The sequence below is a fragment of the Solanum stenotomum genome, unplaced genomic scaffold (genome assembly GCF_019186545.1).
Source record: "Solanum stenotomum isolate F172 unplaced genomic scaffold, ASM1918654v1 scaffold21764, whole genome shotgun sequence".
Taxonomy (NCBI): domain Eukaryota; kingdom Viridiplantae; phylum Streptophyta; class Magnoliopsida; order Solanales; family Solanaceae; genus Solanum; species Solanum stenotomum.
Window position 1 is genome coordinate 97,125 of NW_026026690.1, and position 19,505 is coordinate 116,629.

Here is a 19,505-nt window from a genome sequence, read left to right on the forward strand (position 1 = left end):
TTCACCTTTTCTTTGGACTATATTCTTTTTCCCTTTTATTTGTCTTTAACACACAAAAAAATGACTAAATTAAGGCCCTCTTTTAACTTATTAAAATATTGCTATCATGTTTTGATCCAACACTCCAATTCCTAATCAAGTTTTTTCAGTTAAATATGTTGTATTCAAAGTTTTTAAAACAAAACTCACATATTAAACTGTTAAGTTAATCACAAAAATTATATCATCTCATTTAATTATACATATCACTCTCAAATAAAAAATATCTAAAATTTATGACTTATTAAAATAAGAGTATAACTAAATGACATATTTTATCTAATTAACTTAACTATCTACCAGAAAAATAAAAAGATATATAATATTTTTTTAATTGTGAGTCAAAAGTGTGAAAAACTAGAACACATTATTAGAATTAACAATTAAAATCAGTACCTTAATAAGTTGAAAATGTTGTTCAACTATTAAATAATTAAGTTATTTACCTAAAACATATTATTTCCTTAGTTATATCATATATGCATTAACCTTCATATGATTAATTTTTTTTACATACTTTATATAATTATATTAATTTAACTACCTATTAGACATACGAGAACATATATCATATTTTTATAATTAAGTGTATAATTAAAACACATTTTTAGAATTAAAGTTTATAATTGGAATTTTATTTTTTTTAAGATTATGCGGCATTTGGTAACTGCTTTCAAAGGGGATGTACTTGATACTGGTTTTAGTGGGAACAGTGGGCGCTTAAAACTACCTTGGATTTCTCAAATCGCCGGCGATCAAATCTGGACCGTTGATGATGGGGTTAGAGAGAATCACAGCCGTTTGATTGAGCGTGCAGAGCATAATGTTAACAGGAAGCTGTCGGTCACATGGCTGTCGGATTGACTAAGATTTTACTGTAACTGTTTTGAATATTGTCGGATGATAACAAAAAAAAATAAAAATTAACGCAATAAAATTATTTATTTACTTATATAAAATATTTTTCAGTTTTTTTAAAAAAATAAATAAATTATAGTTCTACGAAATTTAACTAAAATATTTAATATGGACTAACACCAATATTAAAACGGAAAAATGTTCAAAATTTTATACTAATATCTGTGATGCTTATAGAGTATGTACATGTCTTTTTTAAAATCGAATCAAAATCAATAATTCAACTACAAAATCAATTCATAACTTATTAATATTGGACTATTGAATTATCCATTAGTAAACAGATGAAAATTTACAATTAACGACTTAACGATGCACAATACATACTACTCAACTTTTTTTATTAGACAAATCGCTTACACGTTAGGAATAATTATATTATGTTTATACCTTTTATATATATATAAAATTGGAATTTATATAAAGTTAAAACGTAAGAGGGGTTCTGCTTAATTTGTTTGGAGTGTCTTTTCTAGTATTTTTTTTCATCTGGTGTCTGATATCTATATTGAAGCTCGACTGATTCGCATTGAAAGTCCCTCGTTGTGGGTAAAGTGTTCCCTAACAAAAAAACTTCATATTTAGGAGAACTCAAACTCGAGACCTCTGATTAAAGATAAATGAGTAATTATTACTCTACCACAATTCTTGTTGGTTCGTTATCTAGTTATAATGGTGGTCTTAGTAATATTGTTGTGTGCCTATTTGGTGAGAATACTTCGGTACGTTGTCAGTTTTGTTTTCTTTCGTTTAATAATGTTGGTACTCATGAAGTAAATGTTTGTGATAAATGGGTGTGATATGTTTTGAATAGTTTTTTTTGAATTTTATTTTCTAAGATTTTGTGTTTGCTACTGTGTGTTCTTATTTAGCAATTGGCATAGAAGTAATAAATTTGAAAGTCATATTTTTTTGACTTAATTTGCTTCACACTATTCAACGATAAACCTTTTGAATTTTACCTTTTCTTATCAGTTATTATTGATAAACAAATAAGTCAATTGAGAACTAATTAAATCAATCAATATCTTATCGATTAAATTAATATATTTAAAAATCGACAAGTGAAATGTTAAGGGTAAATATTCAACTGAATAGCACCTGCCCTAAGCTATATTATTATCTTTTGCTTTTATAAATCTCTTGAACAATTAAAAAAATATCAAATGTACATCTTGCATAAATAATGGAAGTCACATCAAGGAAGATTTGAACTTAACATTTGGACAATTTTTATTGCTCAAGACGATACTTCAATTATTACACTATATTTACTTGACTTACAACATAGCTATTGGTAAATATCAAAAAGTACATGCTACAAATTTGATGTTAGCCTATCAAATCTCCCTAAAATAAAATTGTCTCTAATAAGATTAAAGTGATAGGATTTGAGACGAATCATAAAGTAAATGAATTTGATTTTGCATATGTTTTGTCCTCATTGTATGCATATACGTTATAATAATTAATTTGACCTAAGCACGATGAATAAAAAATAGCAAAGTGAGTGATATAGAAGAACACTACAATTAGGAAAAGGACACGTTCAAATTTACTATAAAACTTGTGAAATGATTCAATTTGTTTTTTGTTAATGGTTGGGTCAACTATAATAAAATTATTATATTGTTATTTATTAAGGACTGAAGCTTTTCAATATATAATTTTTTTTAATAAGAAAAAAGGATCAAAATTATCATTTAACTATGTAAATTGCTCAAATTTACCCCTTAAAAAAATGTTGTTGTTACTCAAGAGAAATATTTAGACTTCTTTTTAATTGTTTAGAATGCAAGACCTATCTTAACCGCAAGTGCATTCGCCATTTGATTCTATCCTAAATCCCACCAATTTCAAAATATGTATCACTTCTTTACTTTTAAGTAATAACTAATAAGGAGAGTGACAAAGGGTATATTTTCTTTTCTATGTCGTCGTCTCATCAATGCGTGTAGATTAATAGACAAATGTATCCTTTTACGCTAGTTAATCTGTATCTCATTCTTCAGATATACAACAATAAAATAAAATATAACAATAGCAATAAATCAACAAAGAACGTATATAAGATAAATAACAAATATTACGAATATTTTTTAACCAAGTGGATCATAAAATAGGTTTTCAGAAGACTAATTAGTGCCTTTAACCAAAAACTAATCCTAAGACAGAATAATTTTTTTGAAAAGATCTCTTAATAAATCTTGTCCAAAAATTAAATCAAAAGTCAAAACTAATCTTTATCTCCTCAGTCCTCACATGCCCTTCTTCAGCAATCAGCACTAGTGCTTCTAAAGTACTTTGTCCATAAAGTTATGTATCTCGTTAGCACTGATGGTTTGTAATTGCATTTGAGCGGAGAATAGTTTTTCGATCTTTATGAGGTAAGAATAAAATTAATATATACTCTATTTTCTCTAAATTCAACTTATGAAATATTACACTGAAATGTCGTTGTTGTTGTCACCAATGGTACAGCATCAAAGTTTTTTTTTTTGGGTATATCAATATAACATTAAAGTACATGGGTGAATTAGAATCATAGCATTCAGGACACATAATGTGTCCGTGACATATTACGAATTAGTTCGAGCGTATTTCATGCAAATTGTCAAATAGGACATGTATTTCTACTTATTCAACTTTATACAAATTTAAGCTAGCGTTTGGCCATAGATTCCCAAATATTTTTGGCAAATATTATTGGGGTGAAAGTTTGGATGAAATTTGGCTATAGTATTTGGAAACATATTTCATTTTTTTAAGAAATATGATTTATATACCCATAAGTTTAAAAACGATCATTACTTCCACAATAAATCTATTGGATCTTCGTTGCAACAAATAACAAGTAGTATCCATGACACTGGAGCAATGTGGTAGTTCGGAGTGAGTGCAACAAGCATCATTCCATATATCGTGAAGTAGACGAAGCACATGACTTTGTTACCCTGAACCGATTGTTCATCATTTTCATCAACAACCATATCATCACTTTCATATTCACTAAATATTTCATCATTGCTTTGGAGTTCACGTAAAAAATTATATAATATAACGTAAACAACTACTATAGAGAATGTTTTTGTAAAAGATAAAATTACTTTGGTGTAGAATTTGAATTTTTAAAAGCACCCAAATAATGAGATTTGACCCAAATACTAGTTTTTTCTAGTATTTGAGAATTTTGGTTATTTGCCAAATAATGGCAAATTGTATGGACAAACACAATGAAATCTATGACCAAACGGGTCCTAAGCAGTGGTGGAGCCATGATTTTCAATAAGGGGTTCAAAATCTGAAAATTTAGGTACACAAAGTAGCCGAAGGGGTTTTGACATCTACTATATCTACCTAAAAAATTATTCTAACCATGTATAAATCATATAATTTTCCGCCGAAGCCCTAATTGTAAGGTGGCTTCGCCACTGGTCCTAAGTGTCTATTTGTACACACCCAAAGTTGAAGATTAACATAGACGACTTCAATTAAGATCAAGTTAAAAAACATATTTATATATTATATGTTTTCAAAAATTATGACCAAACACATGTTAAGCCTTCGTTCCCAAAAATATTTGAGAATCTATAGCTAAATGATGTAACACTTGCTTGTAGATTCCAAAAGCAAAACCCGAAAAAGAAGCAAGTTGATAGCCAAAAATTGAATGATGAAAGAAGCAAGTTGATTGAATTGAAGGATGATGGTCCCAACTACCATTGAATGACCATTTCTTTCAAATTAGCTAAGACTAACGTGGTAGGTTGGCCCAGTCAAGTCATCAATTAGTATATGTTTAGTTGCCACTCAAATAACTGCTTTGTCAACGTCAACTTTTTCCTTATTTAACATCTTTCAATTGCAATCTCTACTTTGTCGTCTGGTACATCATATAAGGATAATAGTTTCAAAATTTAATTGATCATGATTAACTCTATTCATGTTTGATTTAAGACATTAACAAATCCAATGTATCAAAAGATCCTTGAAGGTTGCTTTTCCTACTTCATTAGTTCGCAACTCACCACATTTTTGTAATTTTCACTTACAAAAAGTATGTGATATATATCAAAATCAGGAAGATCGCTTTCTAAGAAAACTTAAAATTTTAGAGTAAAATGTTATTATAAAAGGATCTGATTATATATAAAAAGCTTGTTAATCCATATGGGAATGAGGACTACAAAATCACGCCCTATTGTCACACCTATCGATATATAAGTATTGGAATACGCCTTAATTGTTCAATCATTAACAATGGATGTGATGAGTGATTTCGCTAGAATAAATGTTAACGAGATTATTGTTTTAATTTGGTAAATAATTCGGAGAAAGATATTAAAAATATTGATTCTCAAGAAAGCAAAATAAATTCTTGAAATAGCGAAAGCTAATATGAAAAAAGTTGAAAGGGAAAGAGGCAAATTTAGCTCTCGAACGAAATAGAACACAACCTATATATTTGGAACACGTCCTAATCAAAACTATAGTAAATGTGATAATAATTGTTTTTGAGTGGATAAATCTTCATTTTTATTTTTCCGCAGGTGGAAATTCATGTACTTGGCTATTACCTCAATTCAAGAAAAATAGGCCAAGTTTTGACAAATTTGTTCTTCTGATAGGGAAGTTTTTAATAACAATAATGAGGATTGTGTTGGAGTGATAAGTATTCTTTCATTCTTAATCAAAGTCTCACGTGGAAGTCTTCCTGGGAACATAATCATCTTTATTAGGGATTGTTCTACCCCTCAACATGGGAACTTTGAGACGAGAATTCATATTTAGCAGACTTTAATGTGACTATTGGACACCGGATAAAAAGTCAAAATAAATATATAAAAATAATAGTAATGGTAATAAAAATGGGGTCTTTATACATTGTCTTGAATGTTGAGGGAGAACTTTCCAGTTAAATGAAAAGGCCAACCTTTTAGAAGACCAAAACCAAAAGTGGGTCAAGTTTACTACTAATTGATAAAAAGAGTACTTATTCTAACACACTAAGACCTTCTTTTTTTATTGATAAATCTAATTTATATTTATGCAACTTTCAAGAATTAAAAACTACTATATTAGACTAATCAAATTTAAGCTGTGATCTATATTTTTCTTTACACCAAATTTCATCCTAATATTTAACCGAGAAAATGATCATTAATGTAGTGGTTGAATGATTTTAGTTATTTTATATATACCATGTATCTCAAATGGAGTGTAGGAGAAAATGATTATTTTAGTTCTTCTGTGCAAATTTAGAATGACTTTTGGTTACTTGACATACATGAAGAACTAAAATGATTACGTCTTCTATCAGTAAGGACTATTTTGATATCATTTTTTCTATATAATTGGATCATTTTGGCTAAGTGGTTTGACTCTCGATTAGCGAAAAGTGACAATGTTACTGGTGGGAAGTAGCATGTGTAGTACTAGATTCTAAGCCATTAGGTGAGAATCACAAAAACTCGGCATTTCACCAACTAACACAACCAGATTGTGAAGCAAGACAAGGAGCACGGCGAGTAACAACTACCAGTGAATATAACTAAATGAATCATCGCTGCTTCATTTAAGCTCAATCCGTGTCATCATCATAATAGTTTTTTTTTTTACAGGACACACCTAAACTCTTCAAGTTAACGAGGGTTTCGAGTGCCCAGAAAAGTGAACAAGGATTTTGCGAGGTGAAATCAAAGATAAGACAGCCTTATTCATGATTTAAGATGCATACACTTTCTTTTTCATATTTTCTTTGATAAGGACCTTATTTTCACCTAATACTATGGTACAAAGTCAAAAATGCATAGTTAGTGTGTCAATAATTCAAAAGTGACACAGTAAAGCAATAATCAAAAGGCAGAGTACCTTGTGATTTAAAAAAATCACTATTTGTCAGTTGCCAACCACTTTGAATGCCTAAAATAGGAAAAGGGGACAGTCTAATTATGTTTTATGCCTTACGAAATGATCCTCTAGTTATTTTAACCATCCTAGAGTAAAACATGAGGCCGATAGCAGAGACTAACCATATCACATACAAAAGCTTCAACACTCAGTATAATAGGAAACGAGAATCCTCGAGTACGAGGCAGACCTCAGAACTTTGTTTAATTCAACAACTTTAAAAGTTAAAGCATTTCATGCTCACCATTTCTTGGGACCAACCGAACTCTTCCTGGATTGTGTATCGTTTCCCAGCAATTCTTCAAAACAGATTTAATCACTTCTGCACTTTTTCTCATTAGACACAGAGTGTTTAGAAATAGAAAGCAAAAACATGTGTACTGAGTTTCGATGAGTTACCTGAATTTTGTTTCACAAAGGATCTAATTCAAGACAACTTAGCATACAAAAGGAACTAGACAGTGTCTTGATTTAATTAAATAAACACGGATCTGAATTCAAAAGCTCTGCCTATTAGTTAACGCTATATACAATGTGGTACATTATTTCTCTGACGGTGAGAAAAAAATTCTAATCTACATTACATCAAATTGAAGCAGATCGTTTCAAAAGCTTGATATTGCATAGCGCTGTGCCAATCAGATAAAACCAGCACCAATTATGGTGGCTAAAACAATTATAAAAGAGCACTATGATTTTAGATATGGCCATCAAAGCAATTAGTGAGTTGAACTTACTGGTTCCACCCGGCTAGCGCTAGACTCTCCAAATGAGACAGACGCTAAGGACTTAGAAGCCCATGCCTTGGCGTTCATAGCTCCTTCCTGCAAGTTGCTTCTTTTGCATGGCTCCTTCAGTGAATTACATAATTGTACAGCTCGGTTCAGATATAGCAGAGGAAGCTCCCACAAGCTTCTTATTCTTATTTGTAAAATGCAACCTCCCAAGCCAATTTGAGCAATCTTACGTAAAGCTGGAAATATCATATAAAGTACTTTCATTAGCACAAATGCAGTGGCCAAGGCCAAATATGTCTCTTGCTGAAAAAGGTTTTCAGGAGATCTGGCCCAGGAGAATGGACAGTTTTCCTGGTCACTTCCATGCAGTTTCAAAAGATTTGAGGAGCATCCCATTTTGCCAAGAGAAGTGGCATCCACCGAAGCACTATGAAAACCTGTTTCATATTTAAAAGAGGCTTAAGATAAAGAGGCAACTTAAGCAAGAGTCTTCCCATAGTAGTGGATGTCACACAAGAAACAACTTCGGAATACTTTGATAGCAGTAGAAAAGTCAAACAGCAGGGAGAAGAAGATCTGAACGATGGCTGAGCATAATAAGCTACATTCCTAAAAGATAAATAAATGGACACCATACTTCACAATTCTGATGTAACATGCATTAGCTTGAAACCTACATGGAGCTACAAAATACAGTTAACTGCACATGCGCATGTATATCAAATAGATTAGATAGGCAATTTATGAGAGGGAAATGGAAGTTCTGAAAAGAAAAGGCAAGGCATAGAAAATGTAAAAATGCATGTGCATTATGCAAAACCACCTTAGCAAAAGCGAAAAAGTTACCACCAATGTCAATTCATTCTTACTTTTAAAACTCTCAGGATCCATCAGGCAATTCTCTTTTTGGAGAATTTGGGGTTGAATTGGGTAAGGTTTACTTAATCTATACGGATTTTGTTTTTAGGGGCACTGAATTCAAACACCATAATACAATCTAACAGACACGCTTACCAGTAGTGCCACCATAGAATTCAATCACTGAATCAAGGGAGCGAGAGCCGTGATACCGCATGCGCATTGTTGAGTTTAAAAGGAAGAGAGTAGGAAACCCGTGAACTCCATACTTTGAGATAGTGCTGAAAGGACATTCTTAGTTGTCAGCACAATATAGAGAAAGCAATACGACGTATAACATTAGTTTCACACTAACCTTGGCTTAACAGCTGACTCTTCAATTGCGAAATGGGGAATTGAAGGATACAAAGAAGACATGATGGAAAATTTTGGCCTAAAACTTCTAGAGAAAGGACACCAGGATGCATAGAAAAGCAAAGCAACATAATCATGTGTATTTCGGTGAATCATATTTAGTGCCCTCTGCAATGACAGCTCATCTCCCTTCAAAATAAAACGCAGAACCATTAGAATTATTCAAGAAAATAAAAATGAAAAATAGAATCAATTTTCTGTGGGTGATGGCAGGGGCGGATCCTATGTATGTTGTCCTCGCATCATAAGAAGACAGGGAAGAAGTTAAATGGAGATGGAGGAGGGCAGCAATTACAAAAAGAATTCTGATATTTCAACATATGACACAGGGTGTACCCACTGGTAATGCACATTCAACAGCCAAAGTGATTCAACTTGGTGTGCTCTAACTTCCCCTACATGTAGAATTTGATAATTGCAATGCATCGACCTTGTAATGTCTTGACATGATACTCATGTACTCTTACATCTAAAAAGGTTCCATAACCCTAGATTCATGCAGAGCAGTACATAGATAAAAAGAATTGTATTATTTTGAATAATTGCAAGGTAAGGGCATGAGCAACTTTGCTCTTCATTTTTTTTCTTGTTTCAGTTTCACCAGAACAAATTGGGTTTATTGCTTCTCCTTCGGGTACCCTAGGGAAAATGCATGATGATCCAATGGTGTGGGATCCTCCTGCAGTGAATGAATGAAGACCTATGCCCCACATGTCATGTATCTTTCACTTAGTACGAATCCTCTGGAAAAAATTATCATCTCTAAGCAAGCGCCCATGACACATCAACATAGCAGATTCACGGTTGAGCAAAACCTTGAACAAAAAAAGCATACAAATCTACAAATATATGAAGCATAATAACCACATTAACCACCAATACTAGATAAAGCCAACTTAAAAAATTGGGTGAAGGGTAAGGCTGACGCCAACATGACTATACAAAATAGTCTTCAACGCATTTTGATTTGGGTAGCTCAAGGTGCCACAAAACTGAAACATATCCACAGACTCTGCATTCCAAATATTTGGTTTCTCAAAGCACTACAGTCATTTAACAAATCTAGTAAATTCATTCTACACCGAATAAGATTTAGCTACACAAACCAACACATTTGAACAGCAACGACTATTGCAAAGCATTTGAAGCTCAGACACACAGCCTAATGCAGCTTTCACTATTTCTTCGAGATTAACAAATAAACACAGCAGAAGCTCAGCTTGTTATATATATGACTTGAATACTCAAACATGAAACCAAGAGGGTTCATGAGTCTCATCTAAAAGCTCAAACTCATCAGAACAAGTTTGGTATAGGCCTTCTATCCTACTCTTGCTTCTTCATATGCTGATCCTACACACGGCCCAATTAGTGGAAATTCCATACTATAAACATAACTTAAAAAGTATGCAACAAAATCACAAATATTTCAAAATTCTGGACTAGTTATCTCCAAGACAATTTTCACTCTCTAGAAACATGCAAATCATCCAAAAATAACGCCACAAAAAAACTTACTTATTACTTTGCCATAATTCAACTCAAAAAGACAAGAATCATCACCACCTATTCACTAAACATCCAAAAAAAACATAAATTTTACTGCATCTGCCAATTTGTACCCCACTAGTTAATTAATTTTACCTTTTCACCTTGCTAACAAGGTAAAACACCCAAAATCCAACAGATTCAAACAAAAAGGTGAAAATATTGTACAACATACAATACAAAGAAAAATTATATATACCTGAATAACTTCAGCCACATAAGAAGATTGGATCCCATCTAATGGACAAGTCAAATCTTGAAACCCCATAAAAACCGAATCTTTAACAGATTTCAAGGGGCAAACTGAACGAACCGACACATTAACAGTCTCCGGCGACGCCATCCCTTCAAAGACCATCAATAAAACCACAAACCCAGCTGCAAAAGCACTTAAAAGACCCATTTTTCAAGAACTAAGAGATTTCTCTGTTCTTATAAAATTGGATCACAAATTTCCGAAACCCACCAAGAGAGAAACCCTAGATCGACGAATCGACGGTGGCGGTAGCAGCGGCGGTGGAAAAGAGAGCCCAGCGCATGTTAGCGTTAAGGCTCCAGATTTTTGTTTGAGAGGAGAATATAGTAGTAGTAGAGATAGAATTTCTTTTATTTTTTAAAAAAAAATTATTAAACGATAAAAACAGTGTCTTTTTTTTTTTGGCTTTGTTGGGATTTGTTGGAACATCAAAATCCACTCTGTATAAATGGACCAGTGTGTTTCTGTAGTTGTACTTTTTGCTGATTTTGTTATACTTTATTAAATTTTATTTTTATTATTATTATTACTATTATTATTATTATTATTATTATTATTATTATATGTGAGTATTAGAAATTAAGAGTTAATATCTCAAATGATCACTCAATTATCTACTCTTCTCTCAAAAAGTCACTCAACTTTGTATTTTAACTCAAAAGTCACTCAACTATCCACTCTTTTTTCAGAAAGTCACTTAACTTTGAATTTTAACTCAAAAGTCACTCAACTATCAATTGTTTTCTCAGAAAGTCACTCAACATATTTAATTGATATTTTAATTAAAATTTGCTGATATAATTTTTTTTTTATTTAAAATCCAATTTTTTTTTTAAAAAAAAACAACCATTTAAAACATTTAGTGACCCGACCCGTTAAAATATAATATTGACCCATTTTATTTTACCCATTCTCCATTTCTCCTACCTTATTCCACTCTCTTCTCGGACTCTTTCTCCTCTGTTTTTTTTGTTGTTGTTGGTTCTCCATTGCTGCCTTTTCTTCTTTTAGTTGAGTTGTAATTAGGTATCTCAATTTCTAGTATATGAAATTAAAGGAATCTAATGCATGGATTCGAATTGACACAGATTTATTTCGATTTGTATTTTAGAGTATTGTTTCGATATACGAATATTTGTTCGGAAACTAAGGAGTCCCTTTGATTGCATCTTCCTCAACAAATAATTCTCACAACACTAAAAAGAGGTGAATGTGGCCTGAAGAGAGACATGTAAAAGCAAGTTTAATTACTTAAGGCTCTATGGAGATTCTGGTTCATATGATTCTTTCAACCAAAAAGCAAATTATTACAAGTTAAGAGTTGAATATGGCCAAAGCACATATTTTTATTCGGATTATCAGATTTTTTTAATTTGACTTTTTTAAATCAGATTTCTTTAGTTTCCTACATAATATAGAACTTGAAATTGAAGAATTAAAGGAGAAATGGGTCATAATTAAAAGGGATAATGGTCTGAAAAATACCCCAACTTTGGTCGGATTTGTTGTTGCGATACTAAACTGTCATAAGGACCTATTACCTCCCTAGACTATTTAACATCGTATTTTTTACCCCCTGAACTATTTAATAGTGTATCTTAAAGGTATATATGTGTCCACGTGGACACATTACTATTTATAANGTATTGTTTCGATATACGAATATTTGTTCGGAAACTAAGGAGTCCCTTTGATTACATCTTCCTCAGCAAATAATTCTCACAACACTAAAAAGAGGTGAATGTGGCCTGAATGAGACATGTAAGCAAGTTTAATTACTTAAGGCTCTATGGAGATTCTGGTTCATATGATTCTATCAACCAAAAAGCAAATTATTACAAGTTAAGAGTTGAATATGGCCAAACAGGGGCGGACCCACGTGTTGTCTAGGGGGTTCACCCGAACCCTCTCGATAAAAAATTACACTGTATATATAAGGTGAATTTTCTGGATTTATGTGGATATATATATATTTTGAACCCCCTCAATGACAGGGTGAAGGAGATAGCCTAGCGGTAGCTCCCTTCAATATTAAGCCTGACGTCCAGGGATTGAATCCCTGGGTTAGCATTTTTTTTTTTTAGTTCTAGTTCCGATTTTCATGTTTTTTTTAGTTTTTTTTAATAAAAAGTGCTAAAATGTGGTGTTAAACCCAAAAAATTCAAGGGTCCAATACTCCCATTCCTAAATGCTAATAACTTTTTCACTTTCCAAATCCCTAAATAACTTTCTTGTTCTTCTCCAACACTCAAAACTCAAATATTAAAAGTATAAACTATAGGAACCACATATTATAAGTACTAAATAACATCCTATCCCTTCTAGTTTTCTATTTACCAAAAATTCCTTAAAAATGATGTTTGCGGGATACATAGCGTTGTGCTCGGGATACATTAGGTTTGATACATTCCACATAGCGGGATACATAGCGTTGTGCACATGATACATGCGGGATACATAACGTTGTGCACGAGATACATAGCGTTTGATACATTCCACATAGCACGATACATAGTGTTGTGCACGGGATACATGCGGGATACATAGCGTTGTGCACATCTTTATGTATCTTACAAATTTTATTAATTGGGGGAAATAAGGGATTTTTGAAATTTTTGAAATAAGTAGGGACAAATTGATATTAAGGTAAGTAAAGGAGTGTAGTTAAGTAATTTGTCCTTATTAAAATCATCTCCCATAATATTCTATTGTTGATTTGGCATATTTTAAAGGGCTAACTTTTTGTTTCACTGTAATCACTTATGTTAGTTTCGGATTTCTTGTAACAAAAATAACTTTTTGTACCTATAAACTATATACTACTACTTCCTTGAAAAAAATTTTTGTTGACTTATTTACACGTTTATACTATTATTTTTCGAATCCCCTGAACAAAAATCCTGGGTCCGACACTGTGGCCAAAGCACATATTTTTATTCTGATTATCAGATTTTTTTAATTTGACTTTTTTAAATCAGATTTCTTTAGTTTCCTACATAATATAGAACTTGAAATTGAAGAATTAAAGGAGAAATGGATCATAATTAAAAGGGATAATGGTCTGAAAGATACCCCAACTTTGGTCGGATTTGTTGTTGCGATACTAAACTTTCATAAGAACCTATTACCTCCCTAGACTATTTAACATCGTATTTTTTACCCCCTGAACTATTTAATAGTGTATTTTAAAGGTATATATGTGTCCACGTGGACACATTACTATTTATAATTTTGCATTATTTTTTATGTCCACGTGGGCAAATATATATGTTTAAACTACGGTATTAAATAGTCCAGTGTGGTAATAGGTCCTCGTGAAAGTTTAGTATCGCAACATCAAATCCGACCAAAGTTGGGATATTTTTCAGACCCTTATCCCTAATTAAAATCTATAGGAACTAATTATTACATTATAATTTTGTATATAACATCTATAGAATTTTTATCAAATTTTATAGATTAAAGAGGAAGAAGAGGCAGCAATGGAGAAACAGAAGGAAAAAAAACGCAAAGGAGAAAAGGAGAAAGAGTCCGAAAAGACAGGGAATAATGTAGGAGAATGGGTAAAATAAAATGGGTCAATATTTATTTTTTAACGGGTTGGGTCAAGTGAGGTGGGTCACTAAATGATTTAACTAGTATTTTTATTTATTTTTTAAATTTTGGATTTTAAATAAAAAATATATATCAGCAAATTTTAATTAAAATATCAAGTAAATAGGTTTAGTGACTTTCTGAGAGAACTACTGATAGTTGAGTGATTCTTGAGTTAAAATTCAAAGTTGAGTGACTTTCTGAGAGAAGAGTGGATAGTTGAGTGACTTTTGAGTTAAAATACAAAGTTGAGTGACTTTCTAAGAGAAAAGTAGATAGTTGAGTGACTATATGAGCTATTAACTCTAGAAATTAAGGAACTGTTTTAGCAGAGTCCACACGTGTTATATCAAATGTAGAGTCAGTCCATACATACATACACCAAAAGAAATTAGAGAAAATTATCAAAATGGTTTTTTTTTCATCCAATATTCGGTATGATGGTATCTACGTAAAAGCTTGATAAAATTTATTTCGTATCGAAAAATCACACATTAACAAGTAAAGTGCTCTCTAGTAAAAAAAATATTTATCACTCTATTACAACTCTTGTTGGTATCTAAATGATTGTTACTGTATGAGTTTTAATTAGAGTAATATATTAAGACGATAATAATTTTATTCAGTAAAACTCCACGAAATGGGATTTAAAAAAACATAAAGTATATGCCGACTTTATCAACTCAAATCAAAATTCATAGCATTAACTTGAAAAGAGTCGTTAGAACACCTTCAAGGCAGGGTAAATTAAAAGAAAAACTATAATTTTATGGTGAGTATATTTTATATGAAATTAAACCTAGATATTTTTTATTTGTGCTAAGTTGGTTATGCATTAAAAATATCGAAGTTCTCAACTTCATTTGGACCAAAAAACTAATTATGATTTAATAAATCTTTATTTTAAGAAATTCTATATATTTATAACGATAATGTAAATTTCATAGGTGAGGTCTAGAAAAGATGGTGTGTGCATAACTTTATCTTCTATTTTATGAGGATAAAGAGATTGTTTATAATAGAAGTTCGACACAAATAAAGCACATCAAAACAGAAGAAAAAGAGAACACAAATAGAAAACCTATAATTTGTGAAAATAATTCAAACTTCTCAACTCTTATATAATCTTATCGAATGAGCAAATCATAATTCATAAACAAAGTATCGAAATATCTTAAGTCGTCGCATTAGCAAATCATAAGGATGGCAATGGAGCGGATGCGGGGCGGGGTGAAGTTAAGGCTATGCGGGATGGGGTGGATCTAAGATTGTGCGGGGCGGGAGACTTGCGGGGCGGGTTGAAGTGAGTTTTTTTTAAAACTATACGGGGCGGGTTGCGGTTTATACGACTTGTGGGTTCAAACTTATTTTTAACTTTTTACATGTTATAAGAATGATAAAACATTATTTATTAAGATAATTTCTCAATGCTACTAAAAAATTCAATATAGTAAATGAAAATGATTCAATAAAAAGTAATACAATTTCTTACATGTTTCCCAATTAACCTCTAAAAAATAAATTTTAAGTCATTATCTATCAAATTGATAAAACTTAACGAAAAAAATGAATTTATTTTTATGAATTTTATTTTTAGTATCAAATTTAACTAGAAAAAGAAAATATTAAAAAAATTATGCGGGGTGCGTCTATGCAGGCGGGTTGAAAAAAAAATTATGTGAACGGAGCGGAACGGATTAAAAATTTGCAGGTTAAGCTCAACCGGCCCTGCCCCGCACTTCACCGCCCCATTGCCATAACATATCTCTATATTACTTTTATAAATAAATATTTGTGATTATATGTTGTTACAAACTTTCAAATTCACACATATGTTCACAAATATCTATTGGTCTAGAAAATCAACAATAATAATAATTAGTTATTCATTAATTATAATTAAATTTTTTTAAAATGGTACAAACTGTTCATTCACGTCGACCTTTTTTTTTGTAAGATTTACAATAATGAGCCTTTTTTGTAAACTATAAATTTATGAATTAAATTTACATTGTTTTTTTAAAAAAAATGAACTCCCAACTTAGTATTTGAAATCCTACTTTTTAAATAATTTGAGATTTTAAATTATAATTTGAAATTAAAATTAAAAGTAAAATGTTATTCATATTTTGTAAACTAAAGATAATATCAAATCAAACAAATGCTATCATATATGATATACCTAATAATTCTAACACCAACCACATTCTAAATTCCATGAATCTTTTGCAAAAGAACAAAACAAAAAGGAAGCATATATATTACCTGCTCAATCATGAGATCATAGAGTTAAAAACAGAATGAAGAAATAAATTTAAAACTCAAATTCTAAAAATAAGAAATGTTACACAGCTAATTATTGGCCTACAAGACTATGATTGGTAGTTGACATCAATGATGAACACAACAAGTTGCTTGAGCTATATTATTATTATTAATTTATTGAAATTTTTGCAATAAAAAATACATGCAAGATTTAAAATTAATGGGGTAAAATAAGTGTAATCTTATTACAAATACATATTACTTTTTCAAGTTTATTTTTTTCCATATATATACAAAATATGAATTTAAGTAGTTGAGCCTTATAGAATTCATTCAAACGAAGCGAGAGAAAGTTATTTATAAATCTAAGCTTTTACTTAAGTTTTAGTGAGAAAATGAGTCATGTTCCCAATAGAAAGTTTGGTCCCAAAACTATGTCAACTTGGAGGCCACCTTTAATTTCACTATGCTACACAAAATAGATATGCAAAACACAATCATGTGCAATATACAAATATCTTTTTCTAACTGAATGAAACTTCATACACTATTTTTTTTTTGGCCATACATTAACTAATTAGAAGAAGTTGATATAAGTGTTAGAAACTAGATATGAAGTTACGTGTTTAAATAGGAAGTGAAATTTATATTAGGTCATTACTCCATTAGTGTGTTTGATAAAAAGGTGTTGATAAGTACTTTGATGTTAAATCAACTAAAACTTCCCTAGAATTATTTATCAAAAAAATAAACAGAAAATTTATTTTATGTACTATATAGAACGCATCAATCTAAACTTTTTCCCCCCTTTTTTACTCTCTAACTTACAGGAAGCCTATAGTACTTGTTTAATTGAGAGTTAAATGACTAAATTTGTTATTAAGGGGTGTGTCGTTTGGTAGGCCGCATTAAAATAAATAGGCCATGTATTATGTGTGGTATTATTTAAGGGAAAATTGTATAAAATAATAAATTATTAATTCAAATTGAATGTTATAGCCATAGTTTCTTTTATTTGTAATTCGCAACAAACATTTCATGTTTTTTGCCATCCCATTTGTATATCGAAATATACAAATGCATGACCCATTTGTATACCGAAATATACAAATGCAGGACCCATTTGTATACCNTAATTGAGAGTTAACTAACTAAATTTGTTAATTAAGGGGTGTGTCGTTTGGTAGGCCGCATTAAAATAAATAGTCCATGTATTATGTGTGGTATTATTTAAGGGAGAATTGTATAAAATAACAAATTATTAATTCAAATTGAATGTTATAGCCATAGTTTCTTTTATTTGTAATTCGCAACAAACATTTCATGTTTTTTGCCATCCCATGTATACCGAAATATACAAATGCATGACCCATTTGTATACAGAAATATACAAATGCAGGACCCATTTGTATACTGAAATATACAAATGCAAGACCCATTTGTATACCAAAATATACAAATAGACAGAAATATACAAATGCAGGACCTATTTGTATACCGATGCAGGACCCATTTGTATATCGAAATATACAAATAGACCCAAATACATATTTTTTATGTATATGTATACCGAAATATACAGATTAATAGTCATAGCAAACATAAAGTTTGTTATGGATCGCAATTATACAAACTATAGCTATAACATACAAATATGATTTTTATGTTTGCTAAACCTAAAATTTACTCATTATTAAAATACTATGTTTGGTAGGAAATTGGGCCTATGTATAAATAATTCATGGTTTAATTATACCTTCTACATGGTATTATAGGATGTATTACTAATACCTCTCATTTTGGAGGTATTAGTAATACATGTGATAAGTCTATGTAAAGACAAAAATAATCCTCAAATCATTTTATTGTTTTTTTTATTTTCTTGATTTTATGTTTTATATTTGTACTAGCATATTTATTTAAATAAATTAGCTTACAAATTATTTAGAGAGAGTTGTTTGTTACTAAATAAATCCAATACAAATTAATACAATATTTGAAATGTGAGTTGTTTAATATTAACTAATTAAAAAGACAAATATATCACCAAATGACGTTTGTGATCTTAATTAAATGTATAATTTGTTGATATATGTGTGTGTGTGTGTGTGTGTGTGTGATTTTCTAATTATTTGTGTTTTGAACAATTTATAAAATTGCATACATATTAAAATTACAACTTGCAATTTTTATGTGTAAATGTAGATGGTTTATTCAATTTTACTATTGTTTACCGTCTTTTCAATTTTAAAAGTTGATAATTTATCTTTTTTAAAATTAAAAATTGACATTTTGTAAGTGGATCAATTTACTAAGAAGACAATTATTTATCTTCAAATAATTTAAGTGAAAAAAAAGAGGCAAACATGACAACAAAATTGTTCTTCTCATAGCTACTTAGAAGGCAATAAAAAAATAATATCATCCGGCAATTATTTACCTTAACCCAATTACATAATAATTTAAGGGCATAATTAGAAAGAATTTTTTTATAAAGTTTTAATCTAAACACAAGATGAGATGAGAAATAATAAACCAAACACTTGGTAGAAATAATCTTTGTTCTATTAAATCCTCCATTACTAATCCCTACATTATTAATTATTAATCTTTGTACCAAACGAAATGTTAATCCTTGAACTTGACAAGCCAACTATAAAGCAACCCCCAGCCCCCCACCCCAACACCCAATAAAATAACAAAACGGGATACGAGTATTAGGCATTTTTAGTTGAAAATCAAAAGATCCACAAAACTTAATGTATTTTTGATTGATCTAACCTAAAACTAAACCAAAAGTGGAACTTTCAAACCTAATAATATCCAAGCTTGTCAGTCAAGGGAGCATTGTATAGAATCACATTACTTGCTAAGCTGCATTACCTAAACAACTATTGTGTTTGCCTGTCTAATAAGTAAACAAAAGGCAAAAATACAAAACATAGAACACAGCTGCAAAAACCAAC

General features: G+C 30.7%; 1 protein-coding gene across 1 annotated transcript; it reads right to left on the reverse strand.

Annotated features, from left to right (window-relative positions):
- Positions 1–7,310: 7,310 nt before the first annotated feature.
- Positions 7,311–11,058, reverse strand: LOC125851054 (5'-adenylylsulfate reductase-like 4). The gene is made up of 4 exons (XM_049530849.1): positions 10,624–11,058; positions 8,818–9,005; positions 8,619–8,743; positions 7,311–8,041 (listed from the first exon to the last, which is right to left on the reverse strand). Exons 1-4 carry the CDS (start codon positions 10,825–10,827, stop codon positions 7,587–7,589), a joined length of 972 nt encoding a protein of 323 aa, XP_049386806.1. The 5' UTR covers positions 10,828–11,058; the 3' UTR covers positions 7,311–7,586.
- Positions 11,059–19,505: the final 8,447 nt, after the last annotated feature.

What these genes read in the sequence shown, in the direction of transcription:
- LOC125851054 (XM_049530849.1), bottom strand. Translation starts at nt 10,827, where the DNA reads ATGGGTCTTTTAAGTGCTTTTGCAGCTGGGTTTGTGGTTTTATTGATG. An exon ending in ATGTGGCTGAAGTTATTCAG is followed by an intron (nt 9,006 to 10,623) that starts GTATATATAATT and finishes TTTATTTTGAAG; the next exon opens with GGAGATGAGCTGTCATTGCA. An exon ending in ATTCTATGGTGGCACTACTG is followed by an intron (nt 8,042 to 8,618) that starts GTAAGCGTGTCT and finishes AATATGAAACAG; the next exon opens with GTTTTCATAGTGCTTCGGTG.